At 46.1% G+C, this 23,796-nt stretch overlaps 1 protein-coding gene across 1 annotated transcript in view; it reads left to right on the forward strand.

Annotated features, from left to right (window-relative positions):
- The window catches only part of LPP (LIM domain containing preferred translocation partner in lipoma), an 84,518-nt gene that overhangs the window by 17,862 nt on the left and 42,860 nt on the right, over positions 1 to 23,796 (forward strand). Inside the window, exon 2 of the mRNA XM_087933723.1 lies at positions 4,705 to 5,281. Coding sequence (XP_087789849.1) covers positions 4,778 to 5,281 — 504 coding nt within the window. The 5' untranslated portion in view covers positions 4,705 to 4,777. The remainder of the gene's footprint in view (positions 1 to 4,704; positions 5,282 to 23,796) is intronic.

Consider the following 23,796-nt stretch of genomic DNA (forward strand, 5'->3'; position numbering starts at 1 on the left):
TAAGGCGGAGCTAAAACTCCTGTCTCCTGGTGATTGGCCCAAAGTCACCCAATTGGCTTTCATGCCTAAGGCAGAGCTAGAACTCACCGTCTCCTGGTGATTGGCCCAAAGTCACCCAGCTGGCTTTCACTCCTAAGGCAGGACTAGAACTCACCGACTCCTGGTGATTGGCCCAAAGTCACCCAGCTGGCTTTCACTCCTAAGGCGGGACTAGAACTCACCGTCTCCTGGTGATTGGCCCAAAGTCATCCAGCTGGCTTTCACTCCTAAGGCAGGACTAGAACTCACCGACTCCTGGTGATTGGCCCAAAGTCACCCAGCTGGCTTTCACTCCTAAGGCGGGACTAGAACTCACCGTCTCCTGGTGATTGGCCCAAAGTCATCCAGCTGGCTTTCACTCCTAAGGCGGGACTAGAACTCCCGTCTCCTGGTGATTTCCCCAAAATCACCCAGCTGGCTTTCATGCCTAAGGCGGGACTAGAACTCACCGTCTCCTGGTGATTGGCCCAAAGTCACCCAGCTGGCTTTCACTCCTAAGGCGGGACTAGAACTCACCGTCTCCTGGTGATTGGCCCAAAGTCACCCAGCTGGCTTTCACTCCTAAGGCGGGACTAGAACTCACCGACTCCTGGTGATTGGCCCAAAGTCACCCAGCTGGCTTTCATGCCTAAGGCGGGACTAGAACTCACCGTCTCCTGGTGATTGGCCCAAAGTCACCCAGCTGGCTTTCATGCCTAAGGCGGGACTAGAACTCACCGTCTCCTGGTGATTGGCCCAAAGTCATCCAGCTGGCTTTCACTCCTAAGGCGGGACTAGAACTCCCCGTCTCCTGGTGATTGGCCCAAAGTCACCCAGCTGGCTTTCATGCCTAAGGCGGGACTAGAACTCACCGTCTCCTGGTGATTGGCCCAAAGTCACCCAGTTGGCCTTCATGCCTAAGGCGGGACTAGAACTCACCGTCTCCTGGTGATTGGCCCAAAGCCACCCAGCTGGCTTTCATGCCTAAGGCGGGACTAGAACTCCCTCCTCCTGGTGATTGGCCCAAAGCCACCCAGCTGGCTTTCATGCCTAAGGCGGGCTAGAACTCCCCGTCTCCTGGTGATTGGCCGAAAGTCACCCAGCCCAATTTTGTGCCCATCGTGGGACCACCTCGGCAAGGCTCGTCCTTATCAGAGACAATGAGTTTGAAACAGCCTTTTAACCAGGAAGGAACGGAATTCGTAAAGAATCATTAAGATTCTTAAGATCCGTTTGGTGTTGGTTTCCTTGGAACAAGGTTTGGGTCAGAACAAGAGAGATTGCAGAGGAAAGGATTACAAGAGAGTATGCGTTGCTGGCTGGGGAATTCTGGGAGTTGAAGTCCTCCAGGCTTAAAGTGGCCAAGGTTGGAGACCCACCCGTCCTGCTCTAATAAATCCAAGTTCCAGAGCTTTGGTGTCCTCAGAAGCCCGAGACTTCTCAGGAAACAAACAACTGGATGGAAAACTGCTGGTGACCTTCTACCGCTGCACCATAGAGAGTATCTTAACTTACTCCACCTCTGTAGGGGTTTGCCAATTGCACAGGGGCAGATAGGACGGCACTCCAGAGGGTTAACGTCATTGCCCAGAGGATCCTGGGTTGCCCTGTCCCCTCTTTGGAAGAGCTTTAGAGCTGCCGCTGCCTTAAGAAAGTTCAAAACATTCTCAAAGATCCATCTCGTCCTGGGCACCCTTTGTTTTTGTTTTTTGAACTATTACCATCTGGCAGACGGTACAGGACAATAATAAAAACAAGGACAAATAGGCCGAAAAACAGCTTCTATCCCAGGGCAGTAGCTCTATTTTATTCTACTGTATAGTGCAATATCAGGGGTTTTGCATTCAATGTATAGAACCATGATGGCCAACCTATGGCACACGTGCCACAGGTGACACACAGAGCCATTTGTGCCGGCAAGCGAACTGCAGGCAAACTTACCTCACAGCGCGTGCCTCACAGCTGATTTTTGGCCGGTTTGAGGCCTTTTTCGGCCTCCCAGAGGCTTGAGGGTGGCTTCTGCAGGCTTTGCAGGCGAAAACTAAGCCCGTTTCATCACTTCTCGTTTTTCCAGAAATACTGGGAAGTGTGACAAAACGGGCCTAGTTTTCAGCCTGCAAAACCTTCAGAAGCCTGCAGAAGCCTTCCTCAAGCCTCTGGGAGGCTGAAAAAGGCCTCAAACCAGTGGAAAATTAGCTGTGAGGTGTAGTGCAGGTAAGGGGGCAGCCAGGGGTGGGGGGGGCGGTTGCTCGCACACCTGTATGGGGGGGGCGCATTGCCTTCTGGATGCTGGTACGCGACTGAGAGCATGCAAGCGCACGCACAATTTTTGGCACAGGAGCCCCCAAAAGATTAGCCACCACTGGTATAGAATGTGAAGGAGGTGTGCGTGTGTGTGTGTGTTTATTTTCATAGTCACAATCTACACTAAAGATGATACTTCATTTCATTGTACAAAGTTCAATGGCAGTAAAGCAAAGTAAACTAAACTAAACTTGTTGTCTAGCCAAAAAGAAGTATTTGACACCCAGCGTTGCACAACATCCCACGACAACCCCAAATCTCAGCTTTGCAAAAACGCTGTGGCTTAACTCCACGTGTCGGATGCCAACCGGTACGGGCTGCATCCCGTCATCGTAACCCGGTTTTACTCCATTTGCCTGTTTCCACACCACGTCGTGAACCATAAATTAACCGAGACCGGCTACCACCAAGCTGCAAAAAAAAAAAGGAGAGCCCCAAAGTCAACACCTCAGAAGCTTTCTTGCATTGTGTGTTGACAAGCCCCAGTGTCTGGCTCTGTCAACACAACGGAGACGAAGGGAAGAAGCTTCCATAACACACGAAAGTAATTTTAGCAGAGGCTGAGTTGCGGTAGCTTTCCTGGAGCTAAAGTCAGATGCCGGCTTACAAAGAGGCTCGAATAAACACAGGAATAAAAGAATTTTCTCGAGAAGCAGAAGAAACGCAAAGTGGATCCTGCCGAATCGAAAGGAATCTTGGTTAGCGGCTTTTCCAAGTAGCCAAGGAAGGGTCAGCTGTCTTTCCGTAAAGGCGTGAACGGATTCCATATTTTGGCCAGCCATGACCAGTGCTTCTCCTGCTCAGGGTGGGGTGAGGAACACTGGGGTTGGACTAGAAGACCTCCAAGGTCCTGTCCAGCTCTCCTCTTAAAATAAGAATATGAAATAAAATGAAATTCTGCTCCGCCCAGCGGGAATCCTTTCCTATGGTCAGCTGGCAGGCTGGGGAATTCTGGGAGTTGAAGTCCACCTCGCCTTCCAGCGGCTGCTCTCGAACCCAACTGTTGTGGCCTGCCAGTGGCCAGCGGAGCTGGCGGTAGAGTCGGACAGTGAGGAGGTTGGGGAGGAACCTGGGCCAGTCCTGGAGTCGAGGGAAGGCTCGGATGAGGGCTCTGCGTCGGAGGCAGAGATGGGGCCAGGGCTGTCCAACAGTTATCAGCTGCCTTCGGAGTCAGAGATCAGTGGGGAAGAAGAGCAGCTGGAGCCTGTTCCCAGTGTGCGCATGCACAGAGCTGCCAGAAGAAGGGAACAGTTAAGGAACAAGGGTGACTCGGGAGTAAAGGCTCAGGTGGACGGTGAATGGCCCCTCCCATTGGGAATAAAAGAGGAGCGAAAGGGGGAATGGGGTTTGCAGGAGACAATTAGTTTGTTTAATTAGTGTGGAGGTCTGTTTCCTGACTTCTTGCCAAGCAATTGCTGCTACAGCATGGCGTTTGGGAGCGATCGGCCTGGCAACTCTCCAAGCCTGAGGATGGTCTGTAGTTGTAAAAATCACTCTTGAAAGACTGCTGGCCAGGACTTTGCTGGATTTGAAGGAGAGGAATTCACATTTAGCCTAAATAGAAAGGGGTTTTGTTGAGACGAGGGGTCTGCTTTGCGATTTGGAGAAGCCTACGTCACCAACAACGACATACGGAGAACGGTTGCAGGAACTGGACCTGGCTAGTCTAGGGAAGAGAAGGACCAGGGGAGACAGGAGAGCAGCCTTCCAATATCTGAGGGAGGGGGGTTGGACTAGATGATCCAAAAGGTCCCTTCCAACTCTGTTAAACTGACTTTAATCTGATTTTAATGAATAAAGGGATCAGGGGAGACAGGAGAGCATCTTCCAATATTTGAGGGCTTCCCCAGAGAAGAGGGAGTCAAGCTATTCTCCAAAGCACCCAAAGGCCAGAGAAGGAATAATGGTTAGAAATTGATCAAGGAGAGGTTTAACCTGGAAATAAGGAGAAACTTTCTGACAGGGAGAACAATCCACCCATGGAACAGAAGTTGCCCTCAGAAGTTGTGGGAGCTTCATCCCGGGAGGCTTTCAAGAAGAGATTGGACTGCCATCGGTCAGAAATGGTGTAGGGTCTCCTGCTTGGGCAAGGGGTTGGACTAGATGACCTACAAGGTCCCTTCCAACTCTGTTATTCTATGTTCAATGGAACAGAAGTTGCCTTCAGAAGTTGTGGGAGCTTCATCCCTGGAGGCTTTCAAGAAGAGACTGGACTGCCCTTTGTCAGAAATGGTGTAGGGTCTCCCACTTGGGTGGGGGGTTGGACTAAATGACCTACAAGGTCCCTTCCAACTCTGATGATCTGTTATCTAATGAAGACATTCGGACAGTGCTCAAGTCTCAAAATTACTCTTCTTCTCTTTTTTGTTTTTCCTTTTGCAGGCTGTTGGCATTCCTGGCGGATCTCCCGGGACCACCCCCCGCCGCGTCCACTCCGGTCACAGGGCATAAGCGCATGGTCATCCCCAACCAGCCTCCCTTGACTGCCACGAAAAAGTCGGCCACACCCAAGCCCATCCCGGTGACGCCCGTCGGGACCCTGAAGCCACAGCCCGTTGCGGCACCCTACGCGACGGCCGCCACCTCTACCCGTCCCCCGTTCAATGTCCAGGCGAAGTCCGCTCAGCCTGCCCCCCACTTCCCACCTTCCGCTCCCCAGTACGGTGGCCTGGCCCCCCAGCCTGCTCCTCCCATGGGGCCCTACATGCCGACGCCCCCTCGGGCACCCGATTACGGTTACGTGCCCCCGCCGGCGATGGGCTACGGATCCGCGCCACTGCCGAGCGCCACCCAAAGAGGCTGGGAGGGAGCCGAGCCTTCCTACGGCCCCCCTGGAAGCACCTGGAAGCCTGAGCCAGCATACCCCCCAGCCGTGGGGCAGTACCCCTCCTCTGGAGCCAGGAAGAGCCACGGCTATGCACCAGTGCCAGCCTCTCAGCTGCCCACCTTGCAACCAAAGGTAAGAACCAGGGAGAGAGTTGAACATGGATGCAAAATGGGCATATTGTGCGCTGCCTGTCTCCCTCTCATTTCTGCCTCTTATATCTGTTATCTATATCCATCCATCGATTGATGTATCTCATCCGTCTGTCTCTCAGTCTGTCCATCCATTCATCTATCTGTGTTTCTCACCTATCTATTTATCTATCTATCTCTATCCATCTATCCATCCATTATCTATCTATCTATCTATCTATCTATCTATCTATCTATCTATCTATCTCTATCCGTCGATCCATCCATTATCTATCTATCTACAGTCTCATCTATTTCTCTTATTATTTACCTATCTACAATTTATCATCAATCATTCTTGTCTATCTGTCTGTCTATCCATCCATCCGTCTGCCTATCTATCTCTACATATCTATCATCTACCTATCCAACCATCCTCTTATCATCTATCATCAATCTTATCTCTCTATCATTATGTGTAATCTATCCATCTATCCGTTTAACATATCTATCTCTATCATCCATCCATCTATCTATAACCTATCTATCGATCTATCTATTATTATTTATCTTGCTATAATTATCTATATCATCAGTCTTGTCTGTCTATCTCCATCCATCCATCCATTATCTATCTATCTATCTATCTATCTATCTATCTATCTATCTATCTAATCATTTTTTTATGTAACTATAATTATCTATATGATCAGTCTTGTCTGTCTGTCTATATATCTCTATCCATCCATCCATCTATCCATCCATTATCTATCTATCTATCTATCTATCTATCTATCTATCTATCTATCTATCTATCTATCTACCTATCTACCTACCTACCTACCTACCTATCTATTTATCTATCTATTTCTATCTGTCCATCCATTATCTATCTATCTATCTATCTATCTATCTATCTATCTATCCATCCATCCATCCATATCTATCTATCCATCCATATCTATCTATCTAATCATTATTTATCTAACTATAATTATCTATATGATCAGTCTGTCTGTCTATCTCTATATCCTATCTGTCCATCTATCCATCCATTATCTATCTATCTATCTATCTATCTAATCATTTTTATGTAACTATAATTATCTATATGATCAGTCTTGTCTGTCTGTCTATATATCTCTATCCATCCATCTATCTATCCATCCATCTATCTATCTATCTATCTATCATCTGTCTATCGATCTATCTCTCTATCTCTCTATCTATTTATTTATTTATCTATCTATTTCTATCTGTCCATCCATTATCTATCTATCCATCTATCTATCTATCTATCCATCCATCCATCCATCCATATCTATCTATCCATCCATATCTATCTAATCATTATTTATCTAACTATAATTATCTATATGATCAGTCTGTCTGTCTATCTCTATATCCTATCTGTCCATCTATCCATCCATTATCTATCTATCTATCTATCTATCTATCTATCTATCTATCTATCTATCTATATATCTATCATCTATCCATCCATTCATCCATCCATCCATCCATCCATCCATCCATCCATCCATCCATCCATCCATCTATTTTCTGTCTATCTCATCCCATCTGTCTGTCTGTCTGTCTCTCTCCCTCTTCATCTACCTATCTATCAAACTTGTCTGCTGAAAAGGCGAATCTGGGCTGCCTACAGACGTTGATTAAAACACACTATCACACATTAAAATGGATCCGGCACTTAAAACACAATTAAAATAAATCTAAGCCGAATGGAGACGGAAGGGGGGGGCAGGTGCACCCAGGGAGAAGGTGGGGTGTTCTCTGCTCCATCGGCCACCCCCAAAATGCCACACACTCCCATTGGGGGTCCTGGCTCGCTGGCCCAGTCCTGTCTTCACCCGCGTGGGTGCTGTGGCTTGAAACGTCAGTGGGCTTTGGGTGTGCAAATGGTGTGGCAAAATATTGCGTATCACACCCGGCTTGGTCTGTTTCTTTCCTTCCTTCTTCAAACAATCGGGGGAATCTCTACACACAGACACACACACACCCCAAAAATTGAAAACTATTATTCAAACTGGCCGTAGGCATTTCATGGTTCTGCTTTCAGCCTGGAGTCTTGGAAGGACTTGTGAAAGATTAATTGTTAGCCACTCTCAGAGTCAATTTCTCTTCTGTTCTTTCCACTTTAAATATAAAATGCAGTGTATCACATTGTTTTCGGCCGGTTTCCTAGCCCAGGACGGTTGACAGACGTAAGGCCTTGTTTCAGCTTAATGTTGCTGCTTCAATTAGGAAGAAAGCCTCCTTGTTCAGCAATTTTGGTGCCAGTTTCATGACGTACACAGAACACAGAATAATAAGAGTTGGGAGGGATCTCAGAGGTCTTCTAGTCCAGCCCGCTGCTTGAGCAAGAGACCCTGGACCAGGAGGGGTGTCCAAGCTTGGAACTTTTAAGACCTGTGGACTTCAATTCCCAGAATTCCATCCCCAGACGGAATACAGAACAGAATACAGAGGGGGAAGGGACCCTAAAGATCTTCTAGTCTGACCCCCTGCTCCAGTAGGAGACCCTGAACTTTTTCAGACAAGTGACTGTCCAAAGTCTTTTCAAGTGTCTCTGCGTTGGGTTTTTTTTGAGAGGTTCCACTGAGCATTGATGTGGGAATGCCATCCCTGGAGGCTTTTAAGAAGAGACTGGACTGCCCTCTGTCAGAAATGGTGTAGGGTCTCCCACTTGGGCGGGGGGTTGGACTAGATGACCTATAAGGTCCCTTCCAACTCTATTATTGTATATTCAGTGGAACAGAAGTTGCCCTTGGAAGTTGTGGGAGCTTCATCCCTGGAGGCTTTTAAGAAGAGACTGGACTGCCCTCTGTCAGAAATGGTGTAGGGTCTCTCACTTGGGCAGGGGGGTTGGACTAGATGACCTCCAAGGCCCCTTCCAACTCTGATTATCTGTTATCTCTCCCTTGGGGCGGCTGGGAATTAAAACGATCCGCTTTGTTATCTTAACAAAAATATTATAATTTTTATTTATGTTTTTATGCTGTGCTTCATCCGGAGTTGTTTGGCGCGAGGTGGGTGACAAATTCCATAATAAATAATAAAATAGACAAACGGGTGGGGGAGGGAGTCCTTGACTTACGACTATAGCCGAGCCCAGCATTTTTCTGTTGCTAAATGAGACAGTTGGTGAGTTTCAGCGCCAGAACTTGTTAAATGAATCTCTGCAAGTTGTTAAGTTGGTAACCGGGTTGTTAAGGGGATCTGTCTCCTCCAACGACGTGGCTGGTCAAAAGGTCGCAAAAGGGGAGTCACGTGACCTGGACGGGGGAGCTGCCACCGTCATAAATCCGAGTCAGTGGCCAAGCACCTGACTTTCGATCACGTGACCAAAGGGTGAGGATTCTGCAGTGGTCAGCAGTACGTGGGGAAAACAAGTCGTAAATCACTTTTCTTCTGTGCTGTTGCGACTTTGAGCAGTGGTTATAAGTAGAGGACACCTGAAAAGCTTTTTGTGCATTGTTGCAAGGATGACAAACAGAAAAAAATTATTCAAAGCCGTGAGTGTTCTTCCAAGGCTTCTCTCCACCAAGTTTCAAAGGATCCAGAAATTCAAGGACTTAAGTGTGTGTCTGTGTGTGGTTTTATACAGTATATATACTGGTATATATATGGTTTCTTTATCTATCTATCTATCTATCTATCTATCTATCTATCTATCTATCTATCTATCTATCTATCTACTATATCTACTATATCTACTCTATCTATCTATCTATCTATCTATCTATCTATCTATCTATCTATCTATCTATCTATCTATCTATCTATCTATCTATCTATCTCTATCTATCTATCTATCTATCTATCTATCTATCTATCTACTCTATCTATCTATCTATCTATTTATCTATCTATCTATATCTGTTTTCTTAAGTTTTCACGGGTACTTACATGTATGGTATTCAGCTTTGTTCAGGTATTTTCCCACGTCATTGTAGTTGTGCTTTTAAAGTTGTCGCAACGTTTCGGCAGAATCTCAAACACAATACAGAAGCCTGATGATGGCAGATGAGATTTTGCCGAAACGTTGCGACAACTTTACAAGCACAACTATAATGACGTGGGAAAATACCCGAACAAAGCCGAATACCATACACACACACACACACACACACACATATAATAGAAAAGAATAGGATATTAATTTTTTTTTCCTTTTGAGGATGGGCTTCCGAATTTCATTTTTTTAATTTGTGCCAGTGTGTTCACAGAAAAAAGTGACATTAAAGATTATCCTATCCTATATCCTATTCTATCCTATATCCCTTCCTATCTCATCCCATCCTACCCTACCCTACCTTATCATTATCTTATCTTGTCTTTAGAATTAGAATTAGAATTCTTTTATTAGTCAAGTGCGATTGGACACAAAAGGAATTTGTCTTGGTGCAAATGCTCTCAGCGTACATAAAAGAAAAGAGACATTCGTCAAGAGTCAAGAATCATCAGGTCCAACACTTAATGATAATAGTCATAGGGTACAATAAGAATAGAATAAGGAATAAAATAGAATAGAATAGAATAGAAAATAGAATAGAATAGAGTAAATATTGGAATGAAGAATAGAATAGGATAGAGTAGAGTAGAGTAGAGTAGAGTAGAATAGAATACAATTCTTTATTGGCCAAGTGTGATTGAACACACAAGGAATTTGTCTTGGCGTGTCCATAAAAGAAAAGAGACATTCGTCAAGAGTCAAGAATCATCAGGTCCAACACTTAATGATAATAGTCATAGGGTACAATAAGAATAGAATAAGGAATAGAATAGAATAGAATAGAATAGAATAGAATAGAATAGAATAGAATAGAATAGAATAGAATAGAAAATAGAATAGAATAGAGTAAATATTGGAATGAAGAATAGAATAGGATAGAGTAGAGTAGAGTAGAGTAGAGTAGAGTAGAGTAGAGTAGAATAGAATACAATTCTTTATTGGCCAAGTGTGATTGAACACACAAGGAATTTGTCTTGGCGTGTCCATAAAAGAAAAGAGACATTCGTCAAGAGTCAAGAATCATCAGGTCCAACACTTAATGATAATAGTCATAGGGTACAAATAAGCAATCAAATCACACTAGGAAACAGTCCATATAAACGTAAGGATACAAGCGACAAAGTTAGTCATGCAGTCACAAGTTGAAGGGAGATGGGTGATAAGGAGTGGTGAGAAGATTAATAGTGATAGTAGGGCAGACTTTGTAAATAGTTGGACAGTGTTGAGGAAGTTATTTGTTTAGCAGGAGGATGGCATTCGGGGCTAAAAACTGTCCTTGTGTCTAGTTGTTTGGGTGTGCAGGGCTCTATAGCGTCGTTTTGAGGGAAGGAGTTGAAAAGTCTGTTATCTGGTTTGATCTTATATCACCTTCTCTTCATCTATCCTATCCTATATCTTATCTTTTATATCTTACATCATCTCTTATCTCTTATCTTATATATCATCCTTTCCTCCCCTCCTATCCTATCTCTTATATCTACTTTATATCTTATTTCTTGTTTCTTAGGTTATCTCATCTCACCTTCTCTTATCCTCTACTAGCTGAATACCTGTGCTTTGCTACGAAACTTATGTGGTCGGGCTTAGTTTTGGGGGAGGAAAATAAGAGGGGAGAAAACTCTGCCTCTGCCTACCAGCATCCATCGTGATTCCTCTGGCTAGCGTCCTGTCAGTGGGCGAGAGAGTGGAGGGCTGTTTGGAAACTGAAAGAGTATTTGCTGTGTGAGCAAGGAGACAGCGAGGAGCCTGGGCGTGGCTTAGCTCAACTGTTCTGTACTAAAGCTGTTTGGTGCTGCTGTGAAACTGAAACTCCTCTGCTTGCGTTTTGCATTTGGAGCAGATTTCCTTTCAGGTGGGGAGGGGGAGTAGAACTCCTTAGCATGAGAGCGTGTTAATAATAATAATAATAATAATATAGGAAATATTCTAAATGCTCTGATGGTCATTTGGAAAAACCCTTTCTTAGTGAGCACCTAGAAGCCAAGAGGAACCTATGTGCCACATTTCAAGTTTGTAGGCTTTACGGTTGTGGAGATTTTGTGATGATACATGAGTAGTATTTCACACACACACACACACACACACACACACACACAGAGAGAGAGAGAGAGAGAGAGAGAGAGAGAGAGAGAGAGAGAGGAAGAGGAAAAGGAAGAAGAGGGAGGAGGAGGAGGAGGAAGGAAGGAAGGAAGGAAGAAGGAGGAGGAGGAAGAGAAGGAGGAGGAAGGAAGGAGGAGGAGGAGGAGAAGAGGAGGAGGAAGAAGAAGAAAAAGAAGAAGAAGAAGAAGAGGAGGAGGAGGAGGAGGAGGAGGAGGAGGAGGAGGAGGAGATGATGATGGTGGAGGAAGAACAAGAAGAAGAAGAGAAGGAGGGAGAAGGAGAAGGAGAAGGAGAAGGAGAAGGAGGAGAAGAAGAAGAAGAAGAAGAAGAAGAAGAAGAAGAAGAAGAAGAAGAAGAAGAAGAAGAAGAAGAAGAAGAAGAAGAAGAAGAAGATTGCAACAGCCGATCTCTTTATTTCTGTCTGTGGACGTCCAATTTCCCAAACCTTCCCGAGGTCCCTTGTTAGGGGAAACTTTTGTGGTTTCCCCGCTTCCCCTAAAACCTAAGCTCAGGTTGGATCTGGATCGCGCCCACATCCAAAGCAAAGAGGAGAAGAGGAGAATCGGTTTCATCCAAGCCGTCTGGTTTTTGTCGTCTGAATTCTTGAGCTGACATTGTCGCTGGGTTGTGTAAGGCCCACACAACACATGAAAAGGATCCTTTGAGCTCCGTGAGAGAGAAAAAAAAAGAAATTCAGCATCATCTTGATCAGGCCTTTTTGAGAAAGACAAAATAAAAAATTTCTCCACTTCCCAAAATAGTTAAATTGACCTCTCCAGAAACTTTTCCATTCTATCCTTTTTTAAACAAGCACACTTGTCTGTGTCGCAAAAAAACAAACAACAACACCTTGTTTCCTCCGGCAGAACAAAGCTGCATGTGTGGGAAGGAGAGAAAAAAACTTTGAATGAAGAATCTACACGCCTGGCGGGGGCACCTCAGAGATCAACTTGACCTACCCGCAGATGTCTAAGAACACCCGCAACATTTTAAATCAAGAATATTTAATTCCAGCTTCGATTATTCACGAAATGACACACCTTCAGAACCTGGCAAAGAGAAATGGTATAAATGACATCGGCAGGAGGGCAGTCGTAAAGTGAATTTTGTCCCATTTTATCACCTTTCGAGCCGCAGTTGTTCAGGGAATCGGCGCAGTTAAGGGAGTGGCATGTTGACTTGTTCAGTGGAATTTAGCCTACCCATTGACTTTCCTTGTCAGAAAAGGAGGAAGGAGAGGAGGAGGAGGAGAATTAGAATAAGAGGAAAAGGAAGAGGAGGAAGAAGGAGGAGGAGGTCCTTGCTGCTCTCTTAACTTGAGGGTTTTCTTGCAGATAAATTCATTACCCCAATAGGTGACATAATCTGTGATAGAAGGGAGTGATATTTGTGGGAGGAGGAGGAGGGGGGAGGAAGAAGAAGAGGAGGAGGAGAGGAGGGGGAGGAGAAGAGAAGGAGAACAAGGAGGAGGAGGAAGAAGAAGAGGAGGAGAGGAGGGGGAGGAGAAGAGAAGGAGAACAAGAAGAGGAGGAGGAGGAAGAAGAGGCAGAGGAGAAGAGGAGGAGGGAGAAGAGGAGAAGGAAAAGGAAAAGGAAGGAAGAGAAGGAAGAGAAAGAGGAGAAGGAAAAGGGAGGTGAAGGAGAAAGAGGAGAGGAAGAAGTAAAGAGAAGGAGAACAAGAAGAGGAGGGAGGAGGAAGAGGAGGCAGAGAAGAACAAAAGAAGGAGAAGAGGAGGAGGAGGAGGAGAAGGAAGAAGAAGAGGAGGAAGAAAAAGAGGAAAAGGAAAAGGGAGGTGGAAGAGAAAGAGGAGGAGGAGGAAGAGAAAGAGGAGAAGGAGAAGGAAAAGAAAGGATGAAGGGGTGAGGAGAAAGAAGAGAAGGAAGAGGAAGAGAGAGAGAAGGAGAAAGAGGACAGCACCAGAACCAAGGATTAAAACTCCAAGGAGGGAGGTTCAGGATAGACACCAGGAGGATCTTCAAAGCCAGTCAAGCTTTTAGCCGGTGTAACTGCCTGCCACTTGAAGTTGGCTCTTCTCCTTCTTTGGAGAACATTAGAGAACGTCATCTGTCCAAGATGCTTCCATGCAGCCTTTTCGAACCTTGGCATCTCCCCGATGGGTGGGCATTCAACTCCCAGAATCCCCCAGGCTCAAGAGTCAGGGCTGGGAGGATTCTGGGAGTTCCACATACCTTGGCGTGAACTCCCTTTGGGGAACCTCACGAATCCTGCAAGTGAGCGGAGGGGTTGGATTCGTTGATCTCTCGAGGCCCCTCCCCGCTCCAGGATTCCTGTCTTGTCCTGAGAGGCAAACACCCTTCTGGAGACGAAGCGGTGAATCCGGGAAAGGAGGATGGGCCCTGCCACCTGTCCCATCGTCCAGAGCCTATTCATCCCTGCATCCCGTTTCTCTCGGCTTTAAAGCCTCACTTTTTCAGAAGCCAAACCGGAAAAAAAATATATATATATATAAGAAGCGAAAGGATTTGCATAATGACTCCGTAATAAACCAGCAGGGTTTCTCCTGCCTTGCGAGTAAATGATTTGTTTTCCACTTTTCGATCAAAAGCCTTATTATCCACCTGCGCCGAGCGAGACCCGGTCTCGTTTCCCTTTGCAGCCCATTTGCCCCAAAGCCTGCAATTAGACGTTTTATGAAATAATAGGAGGGAGAGGAGGAGGAGGAGGGGAGAGAGAGAGAGAGAGAGATGGAGAGAGAGAGGGAGAGAGAGAGAGAGAGAGATGGAGAGAGAGAGGGAGAGAGAGAGATGGAGAGACAGAGACAGAAAGAGAGGGAAAGAGAGGGGAAGGAGAAAGATGGAAAAAGGAAGGAAGGAAGGAAGGAAGGAAGGAAGAAAGAAAGAAAGAAAGAAAGAAAGAAAGAAAGAAAGAAAGAAAGAAAGAAAGAAAGAAAGAAAGAAAGAAAGAAAGAAAGAGAGAGAGAGAGCCAGGCAGGCAGATGGAGAGACAGAGAGAGAAAGAGAGCGGGAGAGAGAGAGAGATAAAGGGAAAGAAGAAAGAGAGGCAGAAAGAAAGAGAGAGAAAGAGAAGGAGAGAGAGAAAGAGGCAGAAAGAGAGACAAAGAAAAGAGGGGGGGAAAGAAAAAGAGACAGAAAGAGAAAAGTGATAGAAAGCAGGAGAGAGGGAAAGATAGAGAAAAGGAAAGAGACACAAGGAGACGGAGAAGGAGAAAGGGGGGAGAGAAAGACAAAGAAAAGAGAGGGAAGAAAGAAAGAAAAAAGATACAGAAGGAATGGAGAGAGAAAGAGGGAGAGAGAGAAAGCTAGAGAAAAGGAAAGAGATACAAAGACAGGGAGAGAAAGAGAAAAGAGAGGGAGACAAAGAGGGACAGAAAGAGAGAAAAAGGAAAGAAAAAGAGACAGAAAAACAGAAAGAAAAAGGAAAAGAGAGAAGAAGAGAGGGAGAAAGAAAAAAGGAGTGAGAAAAAAGAGAAAGAGAAAAAATAGAGTGGAAAAGAGAAAGAGAAAGACAGAAAGTGGAAAAAGAAAGGGAAAGAAAGAAAAAGAGACAAACAGGAAAAAGAGACAAACAGAAAAAAGAGAAAGAAAAAGAGAAAGAAAGAGAAAGGGAGAGAGGGAAAGAGAGAGAAAAGGAAAGAGAGAGAGGGAGACAAAGAGGGACAGAAAGAGAAAAAAAGGAAAGAAAAAGAGACAGAAAAACAGAAAGGAAAAAAGGAAAGAGAGGAGAGGGAGAGAGAAAGTAAAAAGGAGTGTGAGAGAAGATAGAGAGAGAGAAGGAGAAAAAAGAGAGAGGAAAAAAGAAAACGATAGAAAAACAGAAAGTGGAAAAAGAAAGGGAAAGAAAAAGAGGCAGAAAGAGAAAAGAAAGGGAGAGAGAGAGAGAGAGACGGGGGAGAAAAACACACAGCCGGCAACATCTTGTCTGTTGCTGACAAATCAACTCCCATTTGTACCCAATTACACAGCCGCACCAAAGATTAAGCGATGCTGCCCCTCCGTTCATTCTGCGCATGGAGCCTTCCTCACGGACTAGGCGCCGTGGCGGCTTTTTTGGGAAACAGGCACATTGTGTACTTTTGCAGATAATTGAGCGCGGAAGGGGAACCGAGGCTGGTTGGGAAGCAGGTCACATTGGAGGAGGCACGCCTGGCTCCGACGGATGGCCTCGCCGGGGGCCCACAGCCTCTGCGAATCCAGCCGTGTGTGTGTGTGTGTGTGCGTATAATGCGTGTGTGTGCGTGGAGAGGGTGGTGCGCCTCTATATATAATATGCGCCTCTATATATAATGTGCGCTCAAATCTTTAAAGCTCATTTAGGATGTAATTTCAGCCTGAACTGGGTTGTTTTTTTTTTTTTTTTGAGAAAAAAAACATATTTTTTTGCAAGATGAAACTTCCCCTGGGCTGCAGAAAAGGAAGTTTGTGGGAAGCTGATATTGGTTAGGGATGAGGATGAGGACAATAATGGTAATGATAATAATGATAACCAAAACAACAGCAACAACAACAACAATAATGAGGAGGAGGAAGAGGAGCAGGAGGAGAAGGAGAAGAAAAGGACAGTGGGGTCCTTGGGGCTCTCTGAGCTGGGTGGTTTTCTTGCAGACGTTTCATGACCCAACTAGGGAATGTCATCAGTGATTGAAGGGGTTTGCAGGCAGGCAGGCAGGAGGAGGAGGAAGAGGAGGAGGAGGAGGAGGAGGAGGAGGAGAAGAAGAAGAAGAAGAAGAAGAAGAAGAAGAAGAAGAAGAAGAAGAAGAAGAAGAAGAAGAAGAAGAAGAAGAAGAAGAAGAAGAAGAAGAAGAAGAAGAAGAAGATGACGACTATGACGACTATGACGACAGTGGGGTCCTTGGTGCTCTCTCAGCTGGGTGGTTTTCTTGCAGACGTTTCATGACCCAACTAGGGAACATCATCATTGCTGGAAGGGAGTGGGGTTTGCAGAGAGGAGGAGGAGGAAGAGGAGGAGGACTGTGAAATCCTTAGTGTGCTCTCTCAGCTGGGTGGTTTTCTTGCAGACGTTTCATGACCCAACTAGGGAACATCATCATTGCTGGAAGGGAGTGGGGTTTGCAGAGAGGAGGAGGAGGAAGAGGAGGAGGACTGTGAAATCCTTAGTGTGCTCTCTCAGCTGGGTGGTTTTCTTGCAGACGTTTCATGACCCAACTAGGGAACACCCTCCGTGCTGGAAGGAAGGGGAATTGTGGAGAGGAGGAAGGGGGAGAGGACCACTAAGAGGTCCCGCTTGCCCTCTGACCTTGACGGTTTTCTTGCAGACGTTTTGTGACCCAACTAGGGAACGTCATCCGTGCAAAATGTAAGGTATTCCCCTGCATCTTTGGTTATGTCCAAGTGTTGATGGTTTCATGGAAACTCTAGCAGGTGATAGGCTGTTATACCCTTCCTTATATAAGGTCTGCAGGCAAGACCCCTATATATCCTGTCGGGAAGGAATTTGCAGGTACGGAGGGTGTGTGTGTGTGTTTCTATTTAACGATGCTATTTAACGATTCTGTTGGACGAGGCCTAGAAAATCCCCTCTCTTAAGTTGGCCAGCTCTGAGCTGCCCTATTCGTGCCGTACGCCGCAGTGTTCCTTAAGACGGCAACTTTTCTATAATCGTATCTTATTTGGATTTATTTTTGGAACTATGTTCTTCCTTATTTTGGGACTCCATTACACTTATTGTTTTTCTCTTATACATGTGTGTGTGTATATATATATATATATATATATATATATATATATATATATAGAGAGAGAGAGAGAGAGAGAGAGAGAGAGAGAGAGAGAGAGAGAGAGAGAAGGATTTCATCAATGTATTGTTTTTTAATGGAATATTTATTGAATTTTTGAGGGATTGCCACAAAAAGGAGAAGGAGTCAAGCTCTTCTCCAAAGCCCCCCCAAAAGGCAGGACAAGAAGCAACGGATGGAAACGAATCCAGGAGAGAAGCAACCTGGAATTAAGGGAGGAATTTCCTGATGGATAGAGCAATTAACCAGGGGAACTGCTTGCCACAAGAACTTGGGGGCGATACATCACTGGAGGTTTTTTTTAAAGAAGAGATTGGGCAATTATTGGACCAAGGTTGTCTAAGGGCTATCTTGGAGAGGGGGTTGGAGTAGATGACCTCTGATGTCCCTTCCAGCCCTAGGATTCTATGATTCAGGAAAGGAAGGAAGGGAAGGGAAGGAAGGGAGGAAGGAAGGAAGGAAGGAAGGAAGGAAGGAAGGAAGGAAGGAAGGAAGGAAGGAAGGAAGGATAAAAAGGAAGGAATGAGGGAGGGGGATAGAAAGAAAAGATATGGAAGGAAAGAGAAAAATTAAAGAAAAGAGAAAGAAAGGAAGGAAAGAAAGAAAGATAAAAAAGGAATGAGAGAGGGGGAAAGAAAGAAAAGATAAGAAAGGGAAGAGAAAAATAAAAGAGAAAGGAAGGAAGGAAAGAAAAAGATAAAATAGGAAGGAATGAGGGAAGGAATGAGGGAGGGGGAAAGAAAGAAAAGATAAGGAAGGAGAAAGAAAGGAAAGAAAGAGAAAGAAAGAAAGAAAGAAAGAAAGAAAGAAAGAAAGAAAGAAAGAAAGAAAGAAAGAAAGAAAGAAAGGAGAGATGGTATCTCATCATAGGGAGCTCCATCCTAGAATTAAGGAGGAATTTCCTGACAGTGAAGACAATTAACCGGTGGAACTGCTTGCCACCAGAAGTTGTGGCTGCTCCAACACTGGAGGCTTTCAAGAAGAGACTGGACAGCCACTTGACTGGAATGGTGTACGGTCTCCTGCTTGAGCAGGGGGTTGGACTAGAAGACCTCCAAGGTCCCTTCCAAGTTATTCTGTTTCCCTCTGCCTTTCGCTCTGTAATAAAGTTGAAACACCCTGAACTGATTTCAAAGCTCATTGTGTTGGGCTCGGTCCGGGCTCCTAAAAGGACTTTTGCAAGCGCCGATACGGATAGATTTCGCTTCCTGGTCTACTCCACAACCTCAACTATCTCCCATCCAAGAATTTGCCAGCTCGGTCCCTGCTTAGCTTCCCAAGTTGCGTCCAGCTCATCCGTTGCCAACTCCCAGAAAATTTGAAAAGCGCCGCTGATTTTATTTTTATTTTTCCTTTCTTTCTCTCGTTCCTCCTGCTTTTCTCTCCCAACTGGTGACGACTTCTGCAAAAAAAATTATTATTATTTTTTTCCCGCTTTTAGACTTTGGACAGTGACTCACTGCATCCCAGAAATACGACTTGCCATGTTTTTTTTTTCCCTGACTTTTAAAAAAAATAAATATATATATTTTTTTTCCTTGTGAGCGGTTTGTCTTCCCGTTCAAGCGAGGGACATTTGTCACGCCGTATAAAAGTCAAGCCCCGGAGCTCTAAAAATACAACATTGGCTTTCACCTTTTGGGCATCGACATGTTTTCCTCGCTTGGGGGGGCCTGACGTGCGCTCACACCTGCACGGACACGAGTAGCCCATGTGCAAAGGGATGAGTTGGAAATCACAGCCGTGAACGGTGGGCTCGGAAGGCCCGGAAGGAAGGGGGGGGTGTTCCCCCCCCTTCTGGTGGGCGGGGGAGTAGGAGCCGAAAAGGGGGAGGGGGACAGGACAGAATTGGAAGGGACCTCGGAGGTCTTCTAGTCCGACCCCCAGCTCAAACCAGAGGCTCTAGGCTATTTCAGACAAATGGCTGTTGAAGGAAGGAAGGAAGGAGGGAGGGAGGGAGTGAAGGAAGGAAGGAAGGAAGAGGGAGGGAAGGCAGGAAAGAAGGAAGAAAGGAGGGAGGGAGGGAGTGAAAGAAGGAGGAAGGAAGGAAAGAAGGGAGGGAGGGAGTGAAAGAGGGAAGGAAGGAAAGAAGGGAGGAAGGGAGTGAAAGAAGGAAGGAGGAGGGAAGGAAGGAAAGAAGGAAGGAGGGAGGGAGTGAAAGAGGGAAGGAAGGAAAGAAGGAAGGAAGGGAGTGAAAGAAAGAAGGAAGGAGGGAGGGAGTGAAAGAAGGAAGGAAGAGGGAAGAAAGGAAAGAAGGAAGGAGGGAGGGAGGAAGTGAAAGAAGGAAGGAGGAGGGAAGGAAAGAAAGAAGGAAGGAGAGAGTGAAAGAAGGAAGGAAGGAAGGAAGGAACCAGCTGTTCTGGGATCACCCGCACGCAAGAAATGGAGATTTGTTCTCTTGGCGTTGCTTCTGGAGGCCTTTTGCACTCCTGTAGAGACATGGAAAAAGCCTTAAACAGGCAGGACAGAATAGAACAAGCAACAGAGTTGGAAGGGACCTCGGAGGTCTTCTAGTCCAACCCCCCTGCTCAACCAGTGCGATTTGCCGTTTCGCCGAACCAGCCATTAAATGAACAACCAGTTCGCTCAAACCGATGCGAACCGTTAGCCAGCTCCGCCCGTGTTTGTCTAACGCGAGGACTCTCCGTGTAGGTTCATGTTAACATCCAGGGGCGCTTTTAAAATATATATATATATATGAGTGGGCTTGGAGACCCTCCAATCGTTCAAGAGAAATTCCCCTTCTCTTGAATGGGGTCTGTGGCTCTTCAGGAAAGCCTTGGTCTGCCTCTAACGTTATTCAAGGAAACTGCAGAAATATATCTGTCCTTTCTACGTGAAATCCACCCCCTCCAAAATAAGGGCGATGGGTGATTAACAATTTGGCATCGATTTTTTTTAAAAAAAATATTATTATTTGCATTTCCTGTAAATGCGGCTTTGGTGGGCGTGAAAACAGAGAGAAAGCCAATTTTTTTTTTTTTTTTAAAAAGGAAATTGCCACCTGCAGATTCTTTTAAGCAGAAGCTGCTTGGTTCATTTCTCTGTTTTTCCCTCTCTCTCTTTTTTTTTTTAAAGAAGGAAGCTTATTTGTCTTTGTTTTAAATGGTCTTCTTTTACACCGTTGTTCTTCGTGTCCTGTCTGGGGTTTTTTGTTTTTTGTTTTCCCCCTCAATTCGTTTTTAAAGGAGGGGAATTTTTTTGAAAAGAAAAACCTTGCCGCCAGCTACGTCTGTGTAACGGAAATGGCAGGAAAAAGATCTTTTTGCATAGGCCAGGCCAGAGATTTTTCAGGCGATCAGATAAAACAAACAATTTTAATGGTTTTTAGTGAAGTCCTTGGTGTTCTCTGAGCTTTTTTGGTTTTTCTGGCGGACATTGCATGACCCAACTAGGGAACATCGTCAGTGCTACAAGGGAATGGGGTTTTGTAGGGGGAGGAGGAGGAGGAGGAGGAGGAGGAGGAGGAGGAGAAGGCACTGTGGGGTCCTTGGTGGTCTCTGAGCTTGGTGGTTTTCTTGCAGACGTTTCATGACCCAACTAGATAATATCACTGTTAGAAGGAAGTGGGGTGTACAGGGAAGAGGGGAGGGTTGGAAGAGGAAAAAGAAGAAGAGGAGGAGGAGGAGGAGGAGGAGGAGGAGGGAGGAGGAGGAGGAGGAAGAGGGGGAGGAGGAGGAGAAGAAGAAGAAGGAGGAGGAGGAGGAGGAGGAGGAGGAGGAGGAGGAGGAGGAGGAGGAGGAGAAGAGGAAGGAGGAGGAGGAGGAAGAGGAGGAGGAGGAGGAGGAGGAGAGGGAAGAAGAAGGAGGAGGAGGAGAAGAAGAGGAAGAAGGAGGAGGAGAAGAAGAGGAAGGAGGAGGAGGAGGAAGAGGAGGAGGAGGAGGAGGAGGAGGAGGGAAAGAAGAAGGAGGAGGAGAGGAAGAAGGAGGAGGAGGAGGCGGCAGCACTGTGGGGTCCTTGGTGGTCTCTGAGCTTGGTGGTTTTCTTGCAGACGTTTCACGACCCAACTAGATAATATCATCACTGTTAGAAGGGAGTGTGTGTACAGGGAAGAGAGGGAGGGGGGGAGGAGGTCCTTGCCTGCTCTGTGAGCTGGGGTGGTTTCCTTGCAGACGTTTCGTGACCCAACTAGGCAATGTCATCAGGGCTAGAAGGGAGATGGGTTTGTGGAGAGAAGGAAGAGGAGAGAAGGAAGAGGAGAGAAGGAAGAGGAGGAGATCCACGGGGCTCCCCTGAGCTGGGTGGTTTTCTTGCAGAGTTTTCATTATCCAAGTAGGGCACACAAACCTGTCTCACACACACACACACGCACCCTTCCCCTTCGTTCTTCCAGTCCGTCCGTCTTCAGTTCCTCCTGGTAGGTTTTCTGTTGTCCCTCAGAAAAAAAAGAAAGAAAGAAAGAAAGAAAGAAAGAAAGAAAGAAAGAAAGAAAGAAAGAAAGAAAGAAAGAAAGAAAGGGGAAAAAAAGAAAGAAAAGAAACCCGAGGAGGCCCAAATAACGTAGGAGAGGAAGAAGGACCCCCAAAGTCTCCTCCCTGGTGGGACCTTCCTCCGGGCGTTGTGATCTCCAGGCGTTGCGGCGTCCTTGCGTTGCGAACAACAAGGAAGGAAGGAAAGGAAGGAAGGAGGGAAGGGAAGGAAGGAAGGAAGATGGGGAAGGAAGGGAGGGAGGGAGGGAGGGAGATGGAAATAGAAGGAAGGACGCATAGCTTGCAAAAAGGGATGGAAGATCTGACAGAAGAGAATCCTTGTGGCTGAGGGTGGAACTGTGGGGGTCCTTGGGGCTTCAGAAGGAAGTTTGGAGGGAGGAAGAGGAGGAGGAGTGGGAGGAGGAGGAAGACTATGGGGTCCTTGGTGCTTCTAAGCTGGGTGGTTTTCTAGCGGACGTTTCATTACCCAACTAGGGAACAGCATCACAGCTAGAAGGGAGAGGGGTTTGTAGGGAGGAGGGGGAGGAGGACGAGAACTGTGGGGTCCTTAGTGCTCTCTGAGCTTGGTGGCATTCTTGTGGACGTTTCATTACCCAAGTAGGTAATGCCTTCAATGCTAGAAGGGAGTGGGGTTTGGAGGGAGGAGGAGGAAGAAGAGGAGGAGGAAGAGGAGGAGGAGGAAGGGAACTGTGAGGTCCTTGGTGCTCTCTGAGCTGGGTGGTTTTCTAGCAGACGTTTCATGACCCAACTAGGGAACAGCATCACTGCTAAAAGGGAGAAGAATTTGCAAGGAGGAGGAAAAGGAGGAGGAAGAGGGGGAGAAAATGAGAAGGAGGAAGAGAAGGAGAAGTAGAGAAGGGGGAGGAGAGCTGTGCTATACTTGATGCTCTGAGCTTGGTGGCATTGTTGTGGACGTTTCATGACCCAACTAGGTAGTGCCTTCAATGCTAGAAGGGGGACAGGTTTGTATGGAGGAGGAGAAGGAGGAGAAGGCGGCGGTGTGTGAGGAGTGTGAGGTGCTCTGTGGACTTGGTTGTTTTCCTGCAGACATTCCACGACCCCACTAGGTAACATCGTCAGTGCTGGAAGGGAAGGGAAATTCTCCTCCTATTTGTAGTCGTAAACCGAGCACGGTCTCAAATGGTGTCCCTTTGCCACCACTTTCTCGTGAATTTCATTCTTCAACACAGTGACTAAATTAGTAGACCAACAAAATACTGTGGACTTAATATAGTTAGATTTCAGCAAGGCATTTGATAAAGTAGACCACAACCTACTTCTTAGTAAGCTAGAAAAAAGTGGAATAGATAGCACCACCACTAGATGGATTTGCAACTGACTGGCAAGCCGTACTCAACGAGTAGTCCTTAATGGGTCTAAGTCTACCTGGAGGGAAGGAAGCAGTGGGGTGCCACAAGGTTCCGTCTTAGACCCAGGACTCTTCAATATCTTCATTAATGACTTAGAGGAGGGAATAGAAGGGGAACTTGCCAAATTTACTAAGATGATACTAAGCTGGCAGGAATAGCCAACACCCAAGAAGATAGGCTCAAGATCCAGATGGATCTTGACAGACTAGAACCCTGAGCCGTAACTAACAAAATGAAATTCAATGTAGAGAAAAGGAAAGTCCTACACTTAGGCAAGAAAAACCCCAAAGGACACATACAGACTGGGTGAAACCAGGCTCAATAGCAGGAACTGGGACAGGGATCTCGGAGTCTTAGTGGACAACCAGCTAAACAGGAGCCAGCCGTGTGCAGCAGTAGCCAAAAAAGCCAATGCCATCCTAAGTTGCATTAACAGAGGGATACAACTGAGATCAAAGGAGGTACTAATACCACTCTGTAAAGCCTTAGTAAGGCCACACCTGGAATCCTGCATCCAGTTTGGGTCCCCACACTATAAAAAGGATGTTGAGACTCTGGAAAGAGTACAGAGAAGAGCAACCAGGATGATGAGGGGACTGGAGGCTAAAACATACGATGGACGGTTGCAGGAACTGGGCCTGGCTGGTCTAGGGAAGAGAAGGACCAGGGGAGACAGGAGAGCAGCCTTCCAATATTTGAGGGGCTGCCCCAGAGAGGAGGAGGAAGAGGGTCAAGCTATTCTCCAAGGCAACTGAAGGCCAGACAAGGAATCATGGTGACTGAACAAGGAGAGATTCAACCTGGAAATAAGGAGAAATTTTCTGACAGGGAGAACAATCCACCCATGGA

Source organism: Pseudonaja textilis, chromosome 4, assembly GCF_049901715.1.
Source record: "Pseudonaja textilis isolate UNSWEBS1 chromosome 4, rPseTex1.2, whole genome shotgun sequence".
Classification (NCBI taxonomy): Eukaryota; Metazoa; Chordata; class Lepidosauria; order Squamata; family Elapidae; genus Pseudonaja; species Pseudonaja textilis.